General features: G+C 30.0%; 1 protein-coding gene across 6 annotated transcripts in view; it reads left to right on the top strand.

Annotated features, from left to right (window-relative positions):
• LOC142318745 (beta-1,4-N-acetylgalactosaminyltransferase bre-4-like) overlaps window positions 1-20,309 on the top strand; it is an 84,050-nt gene that overhangs the window by 55,842 nt on the left and 7,899 nt on the right. For all 6 annotated transcript variants that reach the window (XM_075355459.1, XM_075355290.1, XM_075355200.1 and 3 more), the window contains exons 3-5: window positions 4,228-4,330; window positions 6,681-6,932; window positions 19,497-19,680. In XM_075355459.1, coding sequence (XP_075211574.1) covers window positions 4,228-4,330; window positions 6,681-6,932; window positions 19,497-19,680 — 539 coding nt within the window. The remainder of the gene's footprint in view (window positions 1-4,227; window positions 4,331-6,680; window positions 6,933-19,496; window positions 19,681-20,309) is intronic.

The raw sequence follows: 20,309 nt of genomic DNA, 5'->3' as shown, positions 1-20,309 counted from the left end.
TTTTTTTTCCATTTACTAGATTTAGTAGGGATTTGACCAGAGACTATGAAACCAAGACGAGTTTCTTGAAGTATGGTAAGATTAGAATTGTGAGTTAATTGAGCAGGCTTAAGCAATGAAGGATAATATTGAGCGCCTATAAGAATGTCAATTTGCCCTGGAATATTAAAATGAGGATGGAACAGCATGAAAAAGTTGAGAAGGAATTTCCCAGTCAGTTAAGTTTACAGAATCATTAGGTCACAAATCTGTAATAGATGGCAGTACATGACATTTCAAATTAAAACTAAAATCTTCATATCTTGAATTAATATTTAAATCAACACTTGGCTTAGATTTAGTGACAACATTAATAATACTTGTGATCGGCGTTAAAACAGGTTTGGTTTGAAGCCCAAGTTTGGCAGCAAACCTTTCAGTACAAAATGAAATCGTTGAAGCGGAATCAAGTAAGACCCCGGCTTGGATGAAATTACCTTTTTTATCTTTAACATTAACTACAGCTGTTGCAAGTAAAACAGACTTGTTAGGTTCTGATTTTAAAGTACAATATGAACTATTAGCTGAAGGAGCTTGATATTCGGCTTAGAAGATTTAATTGTTGGCTCTTGCAGCATTTTATCTAGATGAATTAGCGTATGTTGCTTCTGTGAGCATTTATTACATTTACGACTGCTTTGACACCTTTTTACAACGTGCTGTTTACTTAAACAATTAAGACATAATTTTTTCTGAAATACAAAATTCTTCCTTTCATTAACATTATAGCTAAAAAATTTGTCACATCAATACAATGGATGGTTGCTAGTTTTGCATAATGCTCACGTAGAATTATTTACATAAAATAGAGTTTTACTAGAACTTGGTTTTGAATAATCATATTTTTTGCCGCTAAAACCTACATTAGGCGGCTGTGGCTTTTCGTTACATTGAATCCTGTCTGTGGATTCAAGTAGTTTACGCTTACATTCTAAGAAAGAAATGAGTAGTTCTAACCTAGGAAATTCATTATTTTCCACTGTTTTTCCCAGTCTCTTAAAGTATTTAAAATGTAAATTTTGAGTAATTAACTGTATTATAATAAATTCTAAATAATCAATATTTAGATTCTTCAGTGCATTAATATTTGAATTAATTTGATCGATGAATTTAGATAAATTTGCAGAATTTTCCTTTTCTAATGGTTTTAAATTAATAATTTCCATAGCATGTTTAGCTGCAATTAGTTGTTTGTTGTTGTAACAAGCTTTAAGTAAGTTTACAGCAGTTTCATAATTTTCAGATGTTACTATTAAATTTTTTATTACATCTAAAGCATTACCTCTTAAGAAATTTGTAAGGTAGTAAAATCTTTCAACATCGGAAAATTGTTTGCGGTTATGGACTAAACTATTAAAAAGATCAGAAAATTTATGCCATGTTCTCACATCACCGTGAAAGGGCTCAATTTGTATAGGTTTTAATGTAATTTGATTGGGTTTGTCAATTACTTTATTTGACTCAATTGCGTCGGAAATTTTGAAAATATTTTCTAGTTTTATTAAAGTTTATCAAAAGTATTATCATATATATCCCCCCTATCCTCTAAATCTTTATCTGTGCATCTTTATGCAATTCTATTTCAGATTGAACTTCAAAAAATGTTTTTTTCGTATTCTAATAGTTTATTGAATTTTATAGTGGTCAGATCATAATCGTCTGATTGGGAATTAAAATTAATGAATATTTTTAATTTTGCTATGCCGTTTATCATAATACCTCGTTTCTTAATTAAATCTTTAAATTCCATTTTGACTTAAACTGCGGTTTTGATAGAGACAACATTAAATAAATTGATATAAAGGGTCATTCACGGGAACCGGATGTTTTTGAAGTGGGTTGTAATCGGACGTTCGTGGTGGGAGGGGCACGTGGCTGGCGTCTGACGTTTCCTTTGTTCATACCATTTACATTTTAGTCGTTGAGATGGAGCCGTGGGCGAAAGACCAACGCCTGTTCGCGTATTACAGTTTTGTGCGAAATGACGAATCCGTAACTGCTGTTCAACGAGATTTCCGCCGTCAGTTTAATATCCATCGTAATGCAAGCGTCCCTTCTCGTAACACAATATTGCGACGGGTGAACAACCTTCGATGGTTGTTTACCCATCAAGTGGTTCAACCTTCGAACAAGCGGTTCAATATTGAAGAAAAAACCACCCGGTCCCCGACGAACCGCTAGCACTCCGGAAAACATCGAACGAGTAAGGGAAGCCGTTGTAAGAAGCCCAAGCCGCTCTATTCAGAGGCATTCAGCAGCGCTTCAAATGAGCACAAGTACGGTAAGACGAATTCTGCACATACCTGCATTTCCATCCTTACAAGATAGCCGTCGTGCAGCAGTTAAACGAGCAAGATTTCACGCAGCGATTACAATTTTGTCGACAAATGCATACCGTTTTTGAAGAAAATGAAAATTTGTTATCGTTAATGAGTGACGAAGCCCATTTTCATCTGAATGGCTTAGTCAACAAACAGAATTGCCGGTATCGGGCAGAAAGAAACCCGCATCAGCTTCACGAGAGACCACTTCATAGCCCAAAGGTGACTGTCTGGTGTGCAATAGGAAAGGTCGGTGTTATTGGACCATAATTTTTTGAAGAAAATGACGCTGCCGTAACTGTAACAGCTGATCGTTACGTTGCGATGTTGAGTACGTTTTTCATCCCCGAGTTACGAAACCGGGGAACCGATTTTCAAAATGTGTTATTCCAGCAGGATGGAGCTACAGCGCACAAAGCGAGGGCAACGATGGCTGCTCTCCGTAACTTGTTTCCGGGACGGATCGTTTCCAGATTCGGCGACATTCCTTGGCCCCCCTCGGTCTCCCGACTTGAGTAGTTATGATTTTTTCTGTGGGGGTTTCTGAAATCGCGTGTGCACGGCAATAAATTGCGTACATGGAGGACCTAAAGATCGCAATTCGTCATCACGTCACCCAGATAGATGTAGACATGCTGCAAAGAATTGAGGTCGGTTACCGTGAAAGGCTACAACAATGTATTGCCTAAAATGGACATCACTTGCCGGACATAATTTTTCGTTCACGAGTAAGTAACAAATGCTTTGATTTAACAAGTGTTTCAGTACGAATAAAACTTTTTTAAAGTAAATATTCAATTTTTTATGATTATTTTAAAAACATCCGATTCCCGTGAATGATCCTGTATAAATTGATAATTACTAAATTATTATAAAATAATATTATTAAATTATTTTCAGTGATCAGAAGTTAAGTTGATAAGAATGCGTGTTGATTATGTTCCGGGTAGGCTTGTTTATGAAGTTGTTTTTCTATTGTATATACTTGATATGACGTCATCTGCTGATACTGACCTTGCTTGCAGCTGTGAGTGCGCGTATGTAACCCAGTATAGTTCTAACACATTAAAGTTCACAAAAAATTATTATTGTTGAAGACCGACCTATTATAACTTAATATTATTGAAGATTCACTGTTCAGTAATTTGCGTATAACAACTATTGTTATAATCTTATGCGTGTCCTGAATGTTTCAAGTTATTCAAAATATATTGAATTTTATACTAATTTCCCTCCTACTCCTGAATGTACACTGTCCAATAAAGATTAACATTCAACAGTTCATATGAAAGATTAAGTAATGCTATTTAACACTGCTTATAAATACCGCTTGATCCGGCGGCCTTTTGAAAAAGGGACTTATTATGCTGCCATTGACATTTTAATAAATTGTGAAACCATATGAAAATCCCCCCACCAATTTGTTTAAAAAGCAATTAAAATATATTTAATGGGAACAATATTGTTCTGTTGATCAATTTCTAAATAATGCTAAGCAAAGCACTCTATGTGCGTCCTGTTCAAAATTTTGTAATTTATTTTTATATTTATAATTCATCTTATGTTGATATGACTATAAATGGTATTTTTTAATATACCGATCAGAATAAGGTATATTTATCTATTTATATAAACACAAGATAAAGATTTTTGAGGTAAAAATCGTATTATTTTTCAATAAGTATACGTGCAGAAAAATAGTGAAAAAATTAATATTTGTTAATTTCATTTTTAGTTCAGTTCATTTTATTCCAATTTATTTTATAAATGATTAATGAATTTATAATTTTTTAACAACCCCCACTGATTTCTTATTTTTATTTTTTGAAACTATTATTTAATTGTGTTCAGTATAATTTGTTTTCAGATGACAAATGCTCTGCTTGTTGATGCTACTGCCTCTCAGAATCTTGCCAGTCAGCAGACTTATTCTTCTAATGAACTCTGTCCGCTTATACCACCAAATCTTTGTAAATATTTTATTTCTTTTTATCATAGAATTTGTGTTAAATAATATTTTTGTTTGTTTTTTCTTTAGTAGATTTTTATGTTATGTATGAGTTTGTGTGGTATCTTAATTATACGTTTCACATGTACTTAGTAAAGATTTCATGTACTTAGTTTAAGATTTTAATATTGTTTCCCTTGGAAACAATATTAATTGTTCATATGACTGTAAATGATAAATACAAGAATCATAATTGTAAAGAAACAAAGATTACATGTTGAAACCAATCGGGTGGCTGAATGTGAACATTAGTTGAGTTTAAGTTATCTTTTAAAATTATTATTTTTTATTTAAATACGAATGGTTGATTCATTACAGTTCAGTAATTTCTAAATACATAAAATAGCAGTATTATACTAGAAAGAATATTCTTGAATATCCAAAATTTGCATTTTACTGTCACAATTAAGATAACATTTGTCATAAGCATAATTAGCATTGTTTTACTAAAGAATTGGATTTGATTTAATATAGTTTAACTTAAAATCTACAGTTGGTTCATATTCTAGTTGTATTATACTATATAAGTGATTGAATTATACGAGAGGTTATCTCTAAAGTAAAGATCGTTTCATTGTAAAAAAAAATTTATTCTGAAATTTTAGTAATATTCTTTATTTCTCTTATACCTTATACTACTTCTATATGTGATCACCACATGAATTAAGATATTTATCATAGCAATACACAAGCTACAATATTTTTGTCGTATTCTACTGCCGCCAGTCCATTTAGTCACTGATTAATAGCATTTTTAAGTTCATTGTCACCTGCGAATTGCTTACCGTTTAAAAATTCTTTCAACTTCCCAAACAAATGGTAATCAGAAGGAGCTAAGTCCAGACTGTATGATGGGTGGTCATAAATCTTCCATCCAGATGTTTACCAGTAAATCATGTGCTGGACCCGCAACTTGTGGACGTGCATTATGATGCAGCAGGGTGACGCCATTGGTCAGCTGCCCATGTTGCTGATTTTGAATAGTGCAGAGTTTCACAGTAGGTTTTTGCATTTATAGTTGTTCCACATGACATAAAATCAATCAGCAGTATGCCAAATTGATCCTAAAAGACTGTGGTCATCAGTTTGCGACGAAATGGTTGTGGCCTGATCTTTGTTGGTCTGGTTGGTGATTGAAGATGATGCCATATTCACTTGGCTGCATTTTCTCTTTGGCGTGTAATACAAAATCCATGTTTCATCGCCGTTAAAAATTGAATTAAGGAACTTATCACCTTCTACATAGCGCATAAAAAATTCCAAAGCAGATACCATTTGGATTTTTTGTGATGTTCAATGAAGACGTGTGGCACCCAACATGCACAAACCTTTCTGAAGCTTAAATGGTCATGAACAATGCGACCGATAACAGCTCTTGAAACATCAGGAAAAAGAAGGGCCAGGTCAGAAATCGTCAACAGACTATCTTTTCTGATTTCATCATCTATGCGTTTCAACAAATCCTTACTGATTATCGAGGGAATCCATGATCATTCTTCATCATGCACATTAATTCTGTTATTTCTAAACCTTTCACACCATTTTCGGATGTTTCTTTCATTCATTACATTATCACCATATGTAGCAGCCAACTGCCAATGAATTTCAGCCGGCTTAACATTTTTATGGTTTAAAAAACATATGACTATATATTTCGCAGTCAGCGGCAACATTGATTTTCCTATTGATTTTATAACGTAATAACTCACACGTAATCAAAGGTACTACAATGCAACAATTTACAAACAATGCAGTGTGCATTACTAGCGTGGCCATGAACGATACAGGTTCGCCAACCTTCCCAGCGATCTTTACTTTAGAGTTTACTTTATCGTAAATAAAATATTAAATATTTAATAATTAAAAATACAAAAAATTAAAAGGTTTTGCCTTGTTTGTGTAATGTTTTTAATATAACATAATTTTATCAAGCTTTGATAAGAACTGTGACAGGATTTTTTTTATTCTGTTGAGTTTTAATGGTACTATCTTCAAGAAATCTGTTTTTGTCAGTTGTTAAAATTTTTGTTACTTTAGAAGGGTGGAGAAAATATATTGAATTTGTAGTGTTATCTCATAAATTAATTCAGATACTAATTTAGTTATGAATGGGGAAGCTTCAACTTTTTATCATTTGAAAGAATGATAAATTATGGTTTGTCATTAGGTTAGAGATAATAAATACAATTTTTTTATTAAAAACGTACATACTTCATTTTACCTGACAATATTATATTAATAAAAATAAACATTTTAACCATTGTTGCCCTTGAAAATTTAATAAGTAGTAATTGTTATTTTTATTATGGCAGTGGGTCCAATTAAGCCTGAGAAGGATGCTCCAGCAACTTTGGAAGAACTGGAGCATGAATTGGAAGCAATTGGTGCTTTGCCGCCATCTGATGGTCAGTGGAGGCCTTCATACTGTAAGGCTCGAGATCGTGTGGCCATTATTATACCGTATCGTGACAGAGCTCATCATCTTAATATTTTCCTTAAAAATATTCATCCATTTTTGCAGCGGCAGCAGATAGACTATGGCATTTTTGTTATTGAACAAGCAGGTAAAATTTAAAAAAAGAATGTTTTACCTTTAAGTAGTTTATATTATATTTTCCAATTTGCGTTTTTTATTTTTTACGTATCCTTATTTAGATTACAGTAGTTCCTTATAATCTCTCAATTGTTTTTAGAAGTTTGCAGTTAAGAACATTGAACAACTCAACATGATTGAGAATAATTGAAGCAGTTCAAAATTATAATTTAAATTTTGATCTTGTGTTATTTATCAAAATGTTTGTTTTTTTTTATTCACCAAATTTTGTCTATACATTTTGTTGTTGGCTTCTAAAAACTATTGAGCCATTTTCTTGTGTTATTTGAATGTATATATAATCACTGGAAATAAACAGGACCTCTTTTTGATTTCCGGTGTTTTTTCTAACATTGCTTGAGTTCTTTATTTAAAAAATATTTTTTTATTCTTTATAGTCAAATTAAATTTTTAAGGATTGTATTTTTACATCAAATGAAGTACAGACTTGAAACATTTATTTCATTATTTACTAATTTTTTTTATCGTATAATGTAGTTAATTTCACCTCCATAAGGTATGCTCACATAGAGGTATTTTCAGTGTGTTTAATTTTTTCCCTATTGTATATTACTTTGAAGTTTTTAAAGTTATTAACTTTTATTATTGTACATGTTACATTTCAATATTATGAAAAAGAATTAAATTGTATTTATTAAGTAGTATATTGAATACTCAAGTTGAAAAAAAATCAATCGGTAGTTTCTTTCAGTTGTTATGTTATGTGTAATATGTTTTAATAGCAAAATGGGATCTTTGCTGTCGATCTATTTTTTAAAGTTATTGTATTTTTATTGATTTGTTATCTAAAAATAAATATGTATAGATTCTCATAGTGTCAGTTTTTATTTATTTAAGAGTTACTGGTAGTGAAATATTATTTAGCAGTCATATTTTATCTTTTTGAAGTTTGTATTATATGCTTGTCATCCACATTAAAAAAAAAAAAGTAGTTAAATGTATACAACTCTTTGAATTACGTAGGATGCATGTCTTATGTATTAAAAAAATATATATATGCATATTTATAGATTACATTATTGTAATGTTAAATATCTTTGTGCATTATTAATACAGTTCTCTTTTTCCAATAGTTTAATTCATACTTCAGATTTACTATATCAGCTAATAGAAAAAATACTCATTCATAAAAAAATTTAATTTAATTATAAATCGCGCAATTATATTATTATGGCACATTAATTCCATTTCACAAGTTATTGGTAAAAAAAATTCTGATGCTGTTACATTGTTGACTGCAACGTTTTTATTATTGAAAAAATTTATCACAGCTGGGGTGCCCTTTTAATCCAAAAATAAATTTGTAACTAAACAATAATTCGGTTAAATTAAGCATCAGGTGAGGATAGAAAATATATAAGGCATTTTTAATATAGAAGAAATTGCCATAAACAAAATATTGTGCACAATCAATCTCATGTAACTTAAGTTATTACTGAAGGGTATGGCTATTGTTGTAAAAGTAGTATTATTGTGTAGCATTATAGAAATCTCAAATTGATCCCTATTCAATATTATAAATGTACTTAGGTTTACCTGTCACGTTAGTGAAAAGGAGAAAATTGACTTTTTATTCAGGTAAAAATATCAATATTAAGTATTAATATAAAAAAGACAAAATCAAGGTGTTCAAATTTTTTTATATCACAAATCAAATTCAATATATATTAAAAAATAATCCGTCTTGAAAAATTGTCCTAACTTGATACTGATTTGAAAAAAGCAAAACTAACCTTAAGCTTAGCTAGTCTTGAGCTGCTAAGTTTGTGATCAATTTTAAAATAGTTCAGTTTTGTTTAGAAGTGGAAAACGGTTCTGAAAAAGTGTGATTAGAATAGTGTAATGCATTCTATTTAACCAAATAGCTCAAAATATAGAAAAACAATTATTAATTTAATCATCACAGGCTGTTTCAAATTTGTAAGTTTTTTGGGTGATGTAGTAGTATACTGATAAAAAAAATTCCTGATATACTACAGATGAATAAAGGATCAATTACGAATATCTGTATCCTGGATCGCTATGAAATGAAATCAGCTTGCCAACCACTTAACCAAATGGTCAGCCTGCATCGTATTTATTCTATGAGTTTATTTATTCTTGTGCTTATGACAATTTATGTCACGGTGTTCATATTATAAATACAATAATAAGAAATTAAGTTTATTTTTATAATTTATTGTAAAGTTTTATTGCATTATAAATAGTGATAAATAAATGCAATTAATTATTATTAATAGGAATTTTCCTACTTCCTGGCAGATTTTTAATGCTTTTTAGCCTTTTTTTGTCTGTTGGGTCATTTTTCTTTTAATTTAAATCTGTCTGGCATGTGATATCTTTGACCACTGCCTACCTTTACTTTCATCATCCTCTTAACTGCATTCACAAAATGTGAATGTTAAAAAAACATAATTAAATTATGTTCTTGTATAAGAAAAATTACACGATAAGCAATCAATATTATTTGTTGAAGTATAGTTTTATAGATATTTGAATTGGTTATATTTATATATTCACTGTAATTGATCCCATTTTGTTGAATGTTTTATTACAGAGTTTTATTAAATATTATGAAGGAGATCTAAAAAAATATAGTATTTGCATAAATACTTGCAAAATATGAAGCCACTGATGTAGAGTAGGTAATATAAAATTGCTAGTGTGGCTTATTTACACTCTAACATTACATTGCATTGTTTGATTTTCTGAGAAATTTTTCATTTATATCTTTGTTGTGTTTAAGTTTTGCTTTTATTGATCATAATAACAAATCTGATGCAAACTAAATATTGTTTGATTTTCTATTTTCCTTTTTTTCTAGAGTAATTTTTATGTGATTTTATTTAATTATTTTTACTAACAATTAGGAAAGGAATAAAAAAAGTAACAATACTTTATGATAGAGATTGGTGATTAATATTCAAATTAAGTTCAGTGGAATTGTATCTATGTGAACTTTTTAGATGTTGGATTACAATGTTACCCAAGTTAAATATCATATTTCTGTCGTGTATTATAGACATTTATGATTGTGTTATTTTTACTACCCAGATAAATATGTAAGTGGTGTTATAAAATCAGATATAATACAAAAGCCATTTTAAAATACTTTTTTATAACCAAAATAATCATATATATTTTAATTATAACGTTATGGGGTGACACTTATAAAATGCAGAAATGTGATTTAAACTGACGGTCAATTGATGAGTATTTAATGACTTACATTAGATATGAATAAAACAAATTATAGTTTCAGTTAAGTCTTCTTCATTACTTTAAAAATTTCTTGAACCTAAATTATCAAAATAAATTGAAATTCACTTATTTATTTATCCAGTGACATAGACTGATGCTCAATTATGATGACTTTTTGTTAATGAAAAGATGTTCAGATATGATTGGATTCAAACCCAGAACATTACGAATGAAAGGCAGACGCACTGCCACTATACTACTATAGAGGTTCCAAACCATTAAGAATGATGTTATGAAGACACTGTAAAGTACCTAATTATTCTAAAATTTCAATTTGTTATATTCAGTTTATATAAGAAGAGATTATACTTTTTGAAAATTATTTTTTTTACAACTGTACAATTTGATTAGATTTGTCTCCTTCAAAATAGTACTCTCCACGACTGATATACTGCTTCCAGCATTCTTTCAATGTCAAAATGGATTCTACTTCATGTTTGTGAGATTCCTGTAGTAAAAAAATTTCCTGTTGTCTGGAAAAAGGATTCTTTCTGGGTGGCATTTATCTTTGGAGTCCATAGTTGCCAATCAGTGAATGAGGGAGGCAACAACAGTTTTATTACGATATTCCTAAAACTACTGAATGCATGGGTGCTTTATCATGGTGCAGCATCCATGTCTTATTTGCTCACACATCAGGTCTCTTATTATATATTGCACAAATCTTTCTGCTATTTCACAAATGGTCAGCTCATGATTTTCTGTTACCTGAGCACTTGTGCTCATTCAGTATAGTCATCATTTTACATCCATTAATGTAAGTTTGAAATTTGAAATCCTAAATCAATCATAACACAGTATACACCTCTTGCATTCTTACCCATAAGCATTTTACAACATTTTTAAATTAAAATGAACGTAAATTTCTTGTCTAAAAATATCTACATTTTTAAAAAATCTAAAAGAATCTAAATTTGAAATAAAATTTCACTCAAATACATTGCTGTTGAAGAATCTACATTTATTTTATACCAGAAAAACACACTCCAAGCACAAAAGACAGCTTCACTATTAACTTGCAAACTGGAAATGTAACATTACAGATTGTCACAGCAAACAAAATACTACTTCTGAAGAATCCTTCTATCCAGTGCTTCTAGTAAAATTGTGCAAGTACTGATATGTCAGTGTATTATTTCAAAAGTCCCTTAGAAGCTAAGGCTTTTACGTATTTTACTTTAACTTTTTACTATTAACCATTACAGCATTATAGAATTAAAGGTGCATTGTATTAAAATGATTGCAATTTTACTAAGCATAAAAAGCTTGTTGTCTACAACCTCATATGAGTGCTTAACTGTGTCCCCCCCCCCCCTGAGAGTCAAATATTTTATCATATATTTCATTTTATTTATCTCTTTCTCTTGTGTGTATATAAAAATGACAATATGTCATGTTATTTATAACTTTTGACTTATGAGAGGAAACTTTATTGGCAACACCTTTTCTTTTGTTAAGTCAAGTAGAAAAAGACAACAAAGGGCTATTAAACTTATTTCTGCTTGGCCCATATCCATACATTAGTTAATACTAAATGGAAGCATAGTTTGAGTTTTGCGTCACCAGACAACTCCAGTAGTGAGAATGTTTTCTGCCTTTTTTATTAAATGAGGTGAAGTTTTTGCTTAAAATTTCACTCCTGACAGCCATATGATGCCAAGTGCTGGGATAGCTTTCTGATATTGTAATGAAGATCAGAGGGTTTAAAATCATATAAGTATGTTAAGTGCCAACGTCTCTGCAGATCAATACTATCACGTTACACAACAGGATTCTTTAAAATAATGTGAAAGAAAATAAACAGTCGTATAAAGAAATATATTAGTGTAACATTTCAGTTTTTCCAATATGGATCCAAATGTGACTGTACACTGTGTTTACAGTCATCACTAAATGTAGATTGCTTCTTAATTCAAGTGATAAACAATTCTGCTGGAAGCTTTATCATTGAAAATAATAAGGAAAGATCTTTTTAATAAGTAATAGGGAATATATATTATTATTGTATATTTCATTAATTTATTTATATGCCAGCATTCAAATATGAAGATGTTGGATTGAAGTAATGTATGAATACGTAAATCAGATTATGGAAGAGGAAATAGAGTTTGTTGTTGGATAATGTTGGTGGTAAGAGAAAGATGAAAAGATGAAGTAATAAAAGAGTTTGGACTGGGCACACAGGATGGAAGTGGAGAAAAACTTACTTAATTTTATAAGGAAACTAAAATTTTAATGAAAAATAGCATGTATTAGGAAACCATAAAAGGAGATAATACATATGGAAATCACAAGGTGATGTAAACAGATATCAATCAAATTGATTACGTTCCTGAAGAAAGATTCAGAAATGTGATAAAATAGGTACATGGGTTGTCAAGTACTGACATTGATAGCAGTCATATTTTTCTAATTGCAGAAATAAAAGTAATATTAAATAAAGCTAAGGGCAAAGAAAAACTGACTTGATGATCAGGAAATACTCAAGGTATCAAGGAATAATTAACAGATGAATAGCGAGTATAATTAATTGAGTGTAATTAACAGAAGTATTTATTAATAAAAAGTATTGTTAAATAGTTCACTGGTTATAATATTTTATAACAATTAACTTTTTCAGGAGCACTTTCATTAAATTTAAAGATTTCTCAGCCTTTATATTGGTATGATACTCGTATCATTGACAACTTTCACATTGAAGGTTCCAGGATGAATCCCTGCAGGTTAGACATTTTTTGTCAGCAAAAAAAATGCATCTCTTATTTGTAATCGGGCTTCAGTCTATTTGTTGCCTTTATGAATAAATAAATTAATAAAAAACCTTTTTTTTAGCAATGAGTACTATTAATTCTTAAAAGAGAATTTAATGCGAACTATTCAAAGATGTCTTTGCTTTCTTTTCATATTTTCTCAGTGTGATGAGCTTTAACTGTACTTTTATGCATTCTTATATCGTTATTCATTGTGAATGTTAAAACACTGTTTTGGTTTGGGCATGTTGTAAATATTTACACTTAATATTGTAAGTTATTCCTGTAAATTATTCCTTTAGTAATTGCTGTAAACCAGGAAGATAAGTTTGTTGTAGATGCATTGACACATGTAATAAAATAAATGTGTGTGGTGTATTATTTATTTTTTAAACGCATTTTGAAATGTAGGTTTTTTGCAGTGTGCATTTAGATCTTCACTTTTAGAAAGTTAGAGACTTTTATAGTATAGTATAGCAAAGCAAAGACTATAGTACTTTTTTAAAATGATAATAATACCGATTAAGCTGTTCCAGTTTCTTGTTGATAGATGTGAAATATTGATTGTTAATTTTCAAGACTATTCATGAATTAATTAAGTAGGGGAACTGAAAATAAAAAATATTATTTTAAAATATGTGTGGTTATCAGAGCACATCTATAAAAATTAGTATGTTTTCTGATTACATAATCATAACTATTATTAGTAATCATAATTATGAATTTAAATGCAAACATTTAATTCCTTAAATTTACATATTTGTAAATGTGTTTTGATATGTTGATAATTGATAATATGTGTTGATATGCTTATTAATGATAATAAACAGTGAAAATTTCTAAAATTTCAATCTTTCAGAGAACTTAGAATGGTTTAGAGGTCATACCTGCACTAAACAGTGAAACACTGTTACTGTTGAACTCTTTAGAGTTGTTACTCAAGATACAATCCTAAATAAATAAATAAAACTGGAGTCAAATTATTTTTGTTGATTTTGTGTAGAAGTTAGTTAAAACTTTCACACTTTCTTCTTCCCATTCACCAAACCTTGCAGAAAAAATTATTAAATTATTTCTGACCTGGGCTTGTTGATTTGTTTGTTTCTCACCTGTATAAAATATAAAAGATGACTGACTCTTATTGGTTTTTGGGTGTAGTAAAAACCCATTGGATTGATTTTGTAAGTTTGCTTCTGGATGATAGACCCAAGTTCTACATTAATTTTATTTTCCTAACCCCCAACTGTTCACTCCCCCCCCCCCCCAAAGATATGAATAAAAAAAATCTGAAATGCTATTTATTTTTCTTCAATATACTTGAGTAGTTTTGAACAAAATTCAAACAGTTGATGAAGTACCTTATAGGCCCTTACGATATGCGGTAAAAACTTAAGTGAAAAGTTGATGGGATAAAAATTAAAATTTTGCATTTTATAGCCCAAATATTCATTAAAAATGTTAATTTAACACAATTTGAATTTTGTAAGAATCTTATTTTAATGTTTTTGTGTGGGTCTTTCCCACCTTAACTAACCTTAGATTTCAACTAACATATATGAGTCAAAAATTTTAAAACTAACAGATTTTTATACTCAATTTTAGGATAAAAGAATTTTTAGCTCTCTTCTAGTATTTACTTTTGAGGTTTAGTAGTTATGACGATATTAGTGAAGAGTTAATTTTATATTTGCTAACATTACTTATTAAATTAATAATGTTTTAACACATTTGATTTTACATTGTATGAAATAGTCAGGTTAGTTTTTATTCCTTAACCGATTTTTTGCCAGTGGTGCGTAAACCATTCTGGTGGTGGTTCATTCTTCTAAAATAATTTTTTTTATAAATTTCTAAATAATTTTCTTCACTTTTTACAAGTTGGCCTTACTTTGTTAAGTTTTTTTTATCACCCTAACATAAGTTATAATTGATTACGTTTTTATTTTTTAAGTTTAGCTCCATTCAAACTTACTGTAATTTAACATTCCATATAACTGCTTCATTTTATAATATATTTGGATAGCAGAGTGGTTGTTATAAATAATATTATTATTTTAATTATATCTCTAGGTTTTGTTTTTTATTGTCAATTGATAAAAATAACTTGTTTTTAAAAATCATTATAAATAGCACTCGTTAAAGATAATGGTGCGATGACACACCTTTGGCATAATGAATGATGACTCAACTAAGCGTACATCGTAATAGGTTATGTTGGAATATTCTCAGTCTTGTGTTGCATTGTTTTGCTTATACATCGTTGTAGTTTTGTTTAGTCTAGCATTTCATTGAATTGATACAGCATTTCCTTTTGTTATTAAATTTTGATTACGTATTCGGTATTAATTTTATAATTCATAGAAATTTACTCAAACAATATTACATTGTCTTTTAGTATAGTGTTTATTTACTATGTACATGCATTAGTTTTACAAGAGTCGAGTTGATTTCATTATAATTTAAGTATTTTTTAAAATGTGGAATTTTGAAAAACCGCTGACACTTGACGAATTGCAGTCCATTTTAGATGAACGTATCGCAAGCAACTGCTATTGACGTGACTTATATTCCACCTAACGTTGGTGAACTTACAGATGAAGAAGATTTTGATGACAATTTGCTAATCGAGACCTCTTCTACAGCAACAACTGATATAGCAGGTCCGTTTGAGATTCATGTACATTCAGAAAAAGACATTGATGCTGAAATATCAAATTGCAAGGATAAACCAAACAAATCTAAAACTAAACCCAAAACAAACATTCCAAAATGAGAAAAAATTGAACCAATTTATAAAGAATTGCCAATTTCAGTAGAACATAAACAAATAGAAATTTTAGAAAATAAACTGGCAGGAAAATCACCCCTTGAAATATTTTTCCTTTATTTTGATAGTGATTTGCTGAATATGATTTTAGAGTTCAGTATAAAATATGCACATGACAACAATCGACATGATTTTTCTTTAAATAGTGCGTTACTAAAAAGATTTATTGCAATTTCGATACTGACTGGTTATCATACGTTACCTCAAACAGAAATGTATTGGAGTAAGGATAAAGATAAGGTTGTTGAAATAGTCAGAAATTCAATGAGCCGTAACACCTTTAGAGCAATAAAAAGGAACCTGCACCTTTCCGATAACAAATTGCTTGACAAGAACGATAAATTTGCAAAAATTTGGCCATTTTTTGATGAAATAAACAAACGTAATTTACAGTTTGGCGTTTTTTCTCATAATTTATCTATTGATGAAGAAATGGTGCCATATTTTGGTAGGCATTCAGCAAAAATGTTTATAAGGGGAAAACCAATCAGATTTGGATTCAAGCTTTGATGTTTATGTAGTTTTGATGGGTATTTGTACCAATTATACCATACGGAGGTGCTAAAAAAGAAAAACCTGAATATGGTCTGGGGACACAAGTAGTACTCGATCTGTTAAATGTTGTATCCCATCCGAATGAGCATAGAATTTATTTTGATAATTTTTTTTTGACATATGATCTATTTAAATTACTCATTGAAAAAGGATATTTTGCTACCGGCACTGTCAGAGAAAATAGGCTTCCTAATTGCCCACTAAAGAGTTCAAAAGTATTGCAGAAGATGGATAGAGGTACATTAGATTTTGCATTTGATAAAAAAACTAGTTTTGCAGTAGCTAGATGGAATGATAATGCAGCGGAGTGACAGTTGCCAGTAATCACAATGGAATTTACCCATTAGCAAATACAAAAATATATAGCAGAAAAGAAAGAAAATATATAACTATTAGTCAGCCATTAATGGTAGCACAATACACGAAACTCACGGGTGATGTGGATTCTCATGACAATGGCATTGGAAACTATAGAATAAAAGTGCGTGGAAAAAAGCGGTGGTGGCCATTGTTTACTAATGCGATTGATTCTGTTATAGTAAATTCGTGGAAACTATATCGGCTTGTAAACCATGATAAAATCAGTCAAATTGACTTTAGGTCGTACCTTGTATTATCGTTGATCAAAAGTGAGGAAATAAAAATATCACAGTGCATCGCTGAAATTCGGGGAGATAATGTTTCTTCTCCATCATTGGCAACCAAAGGTCGGCCTTTAAAAAATAGTTTGCCGGAAAATATTCGTTTGGGCAAAGTAGGGCATGTTATTTCCGAACACGCAAACAAAGCTAGAAGACGATGTAAGCTGTGCAAAACCCACACAATATTTTTGTGTATAAAATGTAAAGTGCACCTGCACTCAAAATGTTTCAAAGAATTTCATTCACCGCAAAGAAAATAAATCCACAGTAAACTAAAAACAATTTAATGTAGTTTATTCATAGTTGTTTTTTTCTAGTTTTATAAATAGTTTGGTTTCTTTTTATGTTTTTACAAAGTTACATTTTTATATTTTGCTTTTGGCCAAAGGTGCGTAAATGAACCATTTTATTACTAAGCCATTATTGAATTTTTTGTTGATATGAAAATATTTCTAGCTTTATATACTTACAAATAGATGAAATAAAGTAATTAATAAAAAAAAAGTAGTGTTAATTTAATTCTGACAATTAATGGGTTAAGCAGGTATTATTTTATTTTAATAATAACTGGTCGATGAGGTTTTAAGTTCCTTGTATTCTTATTCCCACTTTTCATCTATTTCTTCTAATTATTTTTTTTATTCTTAAATATTATTGTTTTGTATGTTTATTATTTCTTCTCTTAATTTTAGAATATGTTTTAAACCAAAGTCCACAAAATTTGTTTAAGCAACATTACACAAAATGATACAGCTCATTTTTTCATATGTCAAATAATTAATTAACATATAGATAATCTCTCCCTCTCCCCCCCCCTCTCTCTCTCTCTCTCACTCTCTCTCTCTCTCTCTCTCTCTCTCTCTCTCTCTCTCTCTCTCTCTCTCTCTCTCTCTCTCTCTCTCTCTCTCTCTCTCTCTCTCTCTCTCTCTCTCTCTCTCTCTCTCTCTCTCTCTCTCTCTCTCTCTCTCTCTCTCTCTCTCTCTCTCTCTCTCTCTCTCTCTCTCTCTCTCTCTCTCTCTCTCTCTGTGTGTGTGTGTGTGTCTCTCACTCTCTCTGTCTCTCACTCTCTCTCCCTCTCACTCTCTCTCCCTCTCCCTCTCCCTCTTTCTCACTGTCTCTCACTCTCTCTGTCTCTGTCTCTCTCTCACACTGTCTGTCTCTGTCTCTCTCTCTCTCTCTCTCCCAATGTAAATTGGGTGTTTGTACTTTCTATTCTGGTTCAAATTCACTATCACTTCATCATTTTATAATCATTTACTGATAATTATATGTATATATATATATATATATATATAAAGGTACTTAATTCAAGAAAAGTCAATAGAAACGAGAATTGTGTATAAGAATTCATGGAAAACCTATGAATAGAAAAATGAAATGTGTAAAATGTATTTACTTGATTGGGCATGTCAGGACATAGAATATCCTAGGATGTATTTGAGACTGTTTATATTAATTACAGAATATTTGTAATGAGAACAGTAATATATAAAAACATACACTAGGAAGATAGTAGACAACACCAGAGAATGGAGAATGCTTAAGTGCCAGGATCCCATACAACATGAAAAAAAATTATAGAATAAACTACATCCCAGCATGCCTGTTAAAGAGCTAAGATTGATAATTTTAGAAGTAATCGGCTATTAAATAATTTCTTTGTAGATCACCAATTCAATGATATTTTATAGTTGTTAGTGCTTTCACACTGTTACAATGCATCTTCAGCAATTCAATTATAATTTTAAAGATTATTAAAATATTTATGGAGAGCTTATATTACAGCACCAGTATTGATTTTAAAATGAAGTTTGTATAGAATGTTAATAAATTGTTTATTGAAGGTAGAATTGTTAACACTATTGGCATGTAACTATACACTATATTAAACTAGTTATTGCTTTGGTGATTTTAAGTTTTTTGTGTATTGAAGTTTTTTGTTTTATGTAAAAAAATAATTTATATGAACTGAAAATAAAATAATAGACAAACTACTTAGGTGAAAATTTTATTGTTTTTTTTAAAAATGGTCATACATTTTTAATTTCTTGTAAATACTCGTTTAAGAATTAACCTTCTTTAAATAAACTTTATCATTTAACCTAAGATAGAAAGAATTCTGTTTTTATTGTCTTTTTGAGATTGTTTACAGTCGTATTTGGTAAACTAGCCATTAAGAAGTATATGCATGGTTCGCTATCCCCCATATCATTATCATTTATTGAATTTTTTAATAAAGAAATCAGAAAATTTATTTTTTGATAATCGGGTTATAATATGGTTAAATGGTATAATTGGATTATAATATGGTTAAATGATAATATAGAATGAGTTCTTTGTAGTTATTTTATGATAAATTAAAATTAAAATAATAGGTAAAGTATTTTTAAAAAAAGTATACTATGTTTTATGGCTGAGTATTAGATTTAATTGAAACACTCCAAATTTACTACTTAAACCATACAATTTCCATTTTGCAGGTTATGGTATGTTCAATCGAGCAATGCTGATGAATGTGGGTTTTGTTGAGGCATTAAAATTTCGTGAATTCGATTGTTTCATCTTCCATGATGTAGATCTGTTGCCAGAAGATGATCGTAATTTATACACTTGTCCTGATCAACCAAGGCATATGTCTGTTGCAGTTGATAGTATGAAATACAGGTATTGTGATTCGCTATCACTCTTAATAAACCTACTTTTACCATTGCCTCCTACCTGCAGTTAATTAAAATTTCCTTTCCTTATTTTACATAATTTGCATAAAACTTTCTGTAGAATTCAATAGTATTTGCACCGTAAATTAATCGTCTATGGTAGTGTTCAGTGTTTGGTGGTATGTGAATATAACTCGTAGATCATCTCAATTAGAATTAAGGCTTTTCCTTTTTATCTTGAAGAAAAAACTTGGTTGACAATTGTATTGAAATATTCATAAAATTATTACCCGTTGATTGCTTGTTTTTTTTTAATATAAAAAATATTAGAACGATGTCATTATTCTTTTGAAAAAAATGTGCAGTTGTAGTGATTCAGAAGAAAGGGAAATAATACAGGAAGTGATTCTAAAGCTTGAAATAAGGAAAAATGTTCACACAAACATATGTCCATAAACGCATTGTTCTGGAGTTGTGGCTAGTGAAAAATTTTGCCTGGATTTCTATTCCCCTGGTAAAATAAGGTCATATTGAAATTTTTATAGGCGTTATATAAATGGTAAACTTGATGGTCTCTTATATTTTCTGACTTGAAAAATTGAATAAAACTGGTTCCAGAACCGAATCTCTCATAGT

This window comes from Lycorma delicatula, chromosome 1 (assembly GCF_047948215.1).
Source record: "Lycorma delicatula isolate Av1 chromosome 1, ASM4794821v1, whole genome shotgun sequence".
Classification (NCBI taxonomy): Eukaryota; Metazoa; Arthropoda; class Insecta; order Hemiptera; family Fulgoridae; genus Lycorma; species Lycorma delicatula.
The sequence above is the reverse complement of the archived record's forward strand: the minus strand, read 5'-3'. Positions and strand labels throughout refer to the sequence as shown.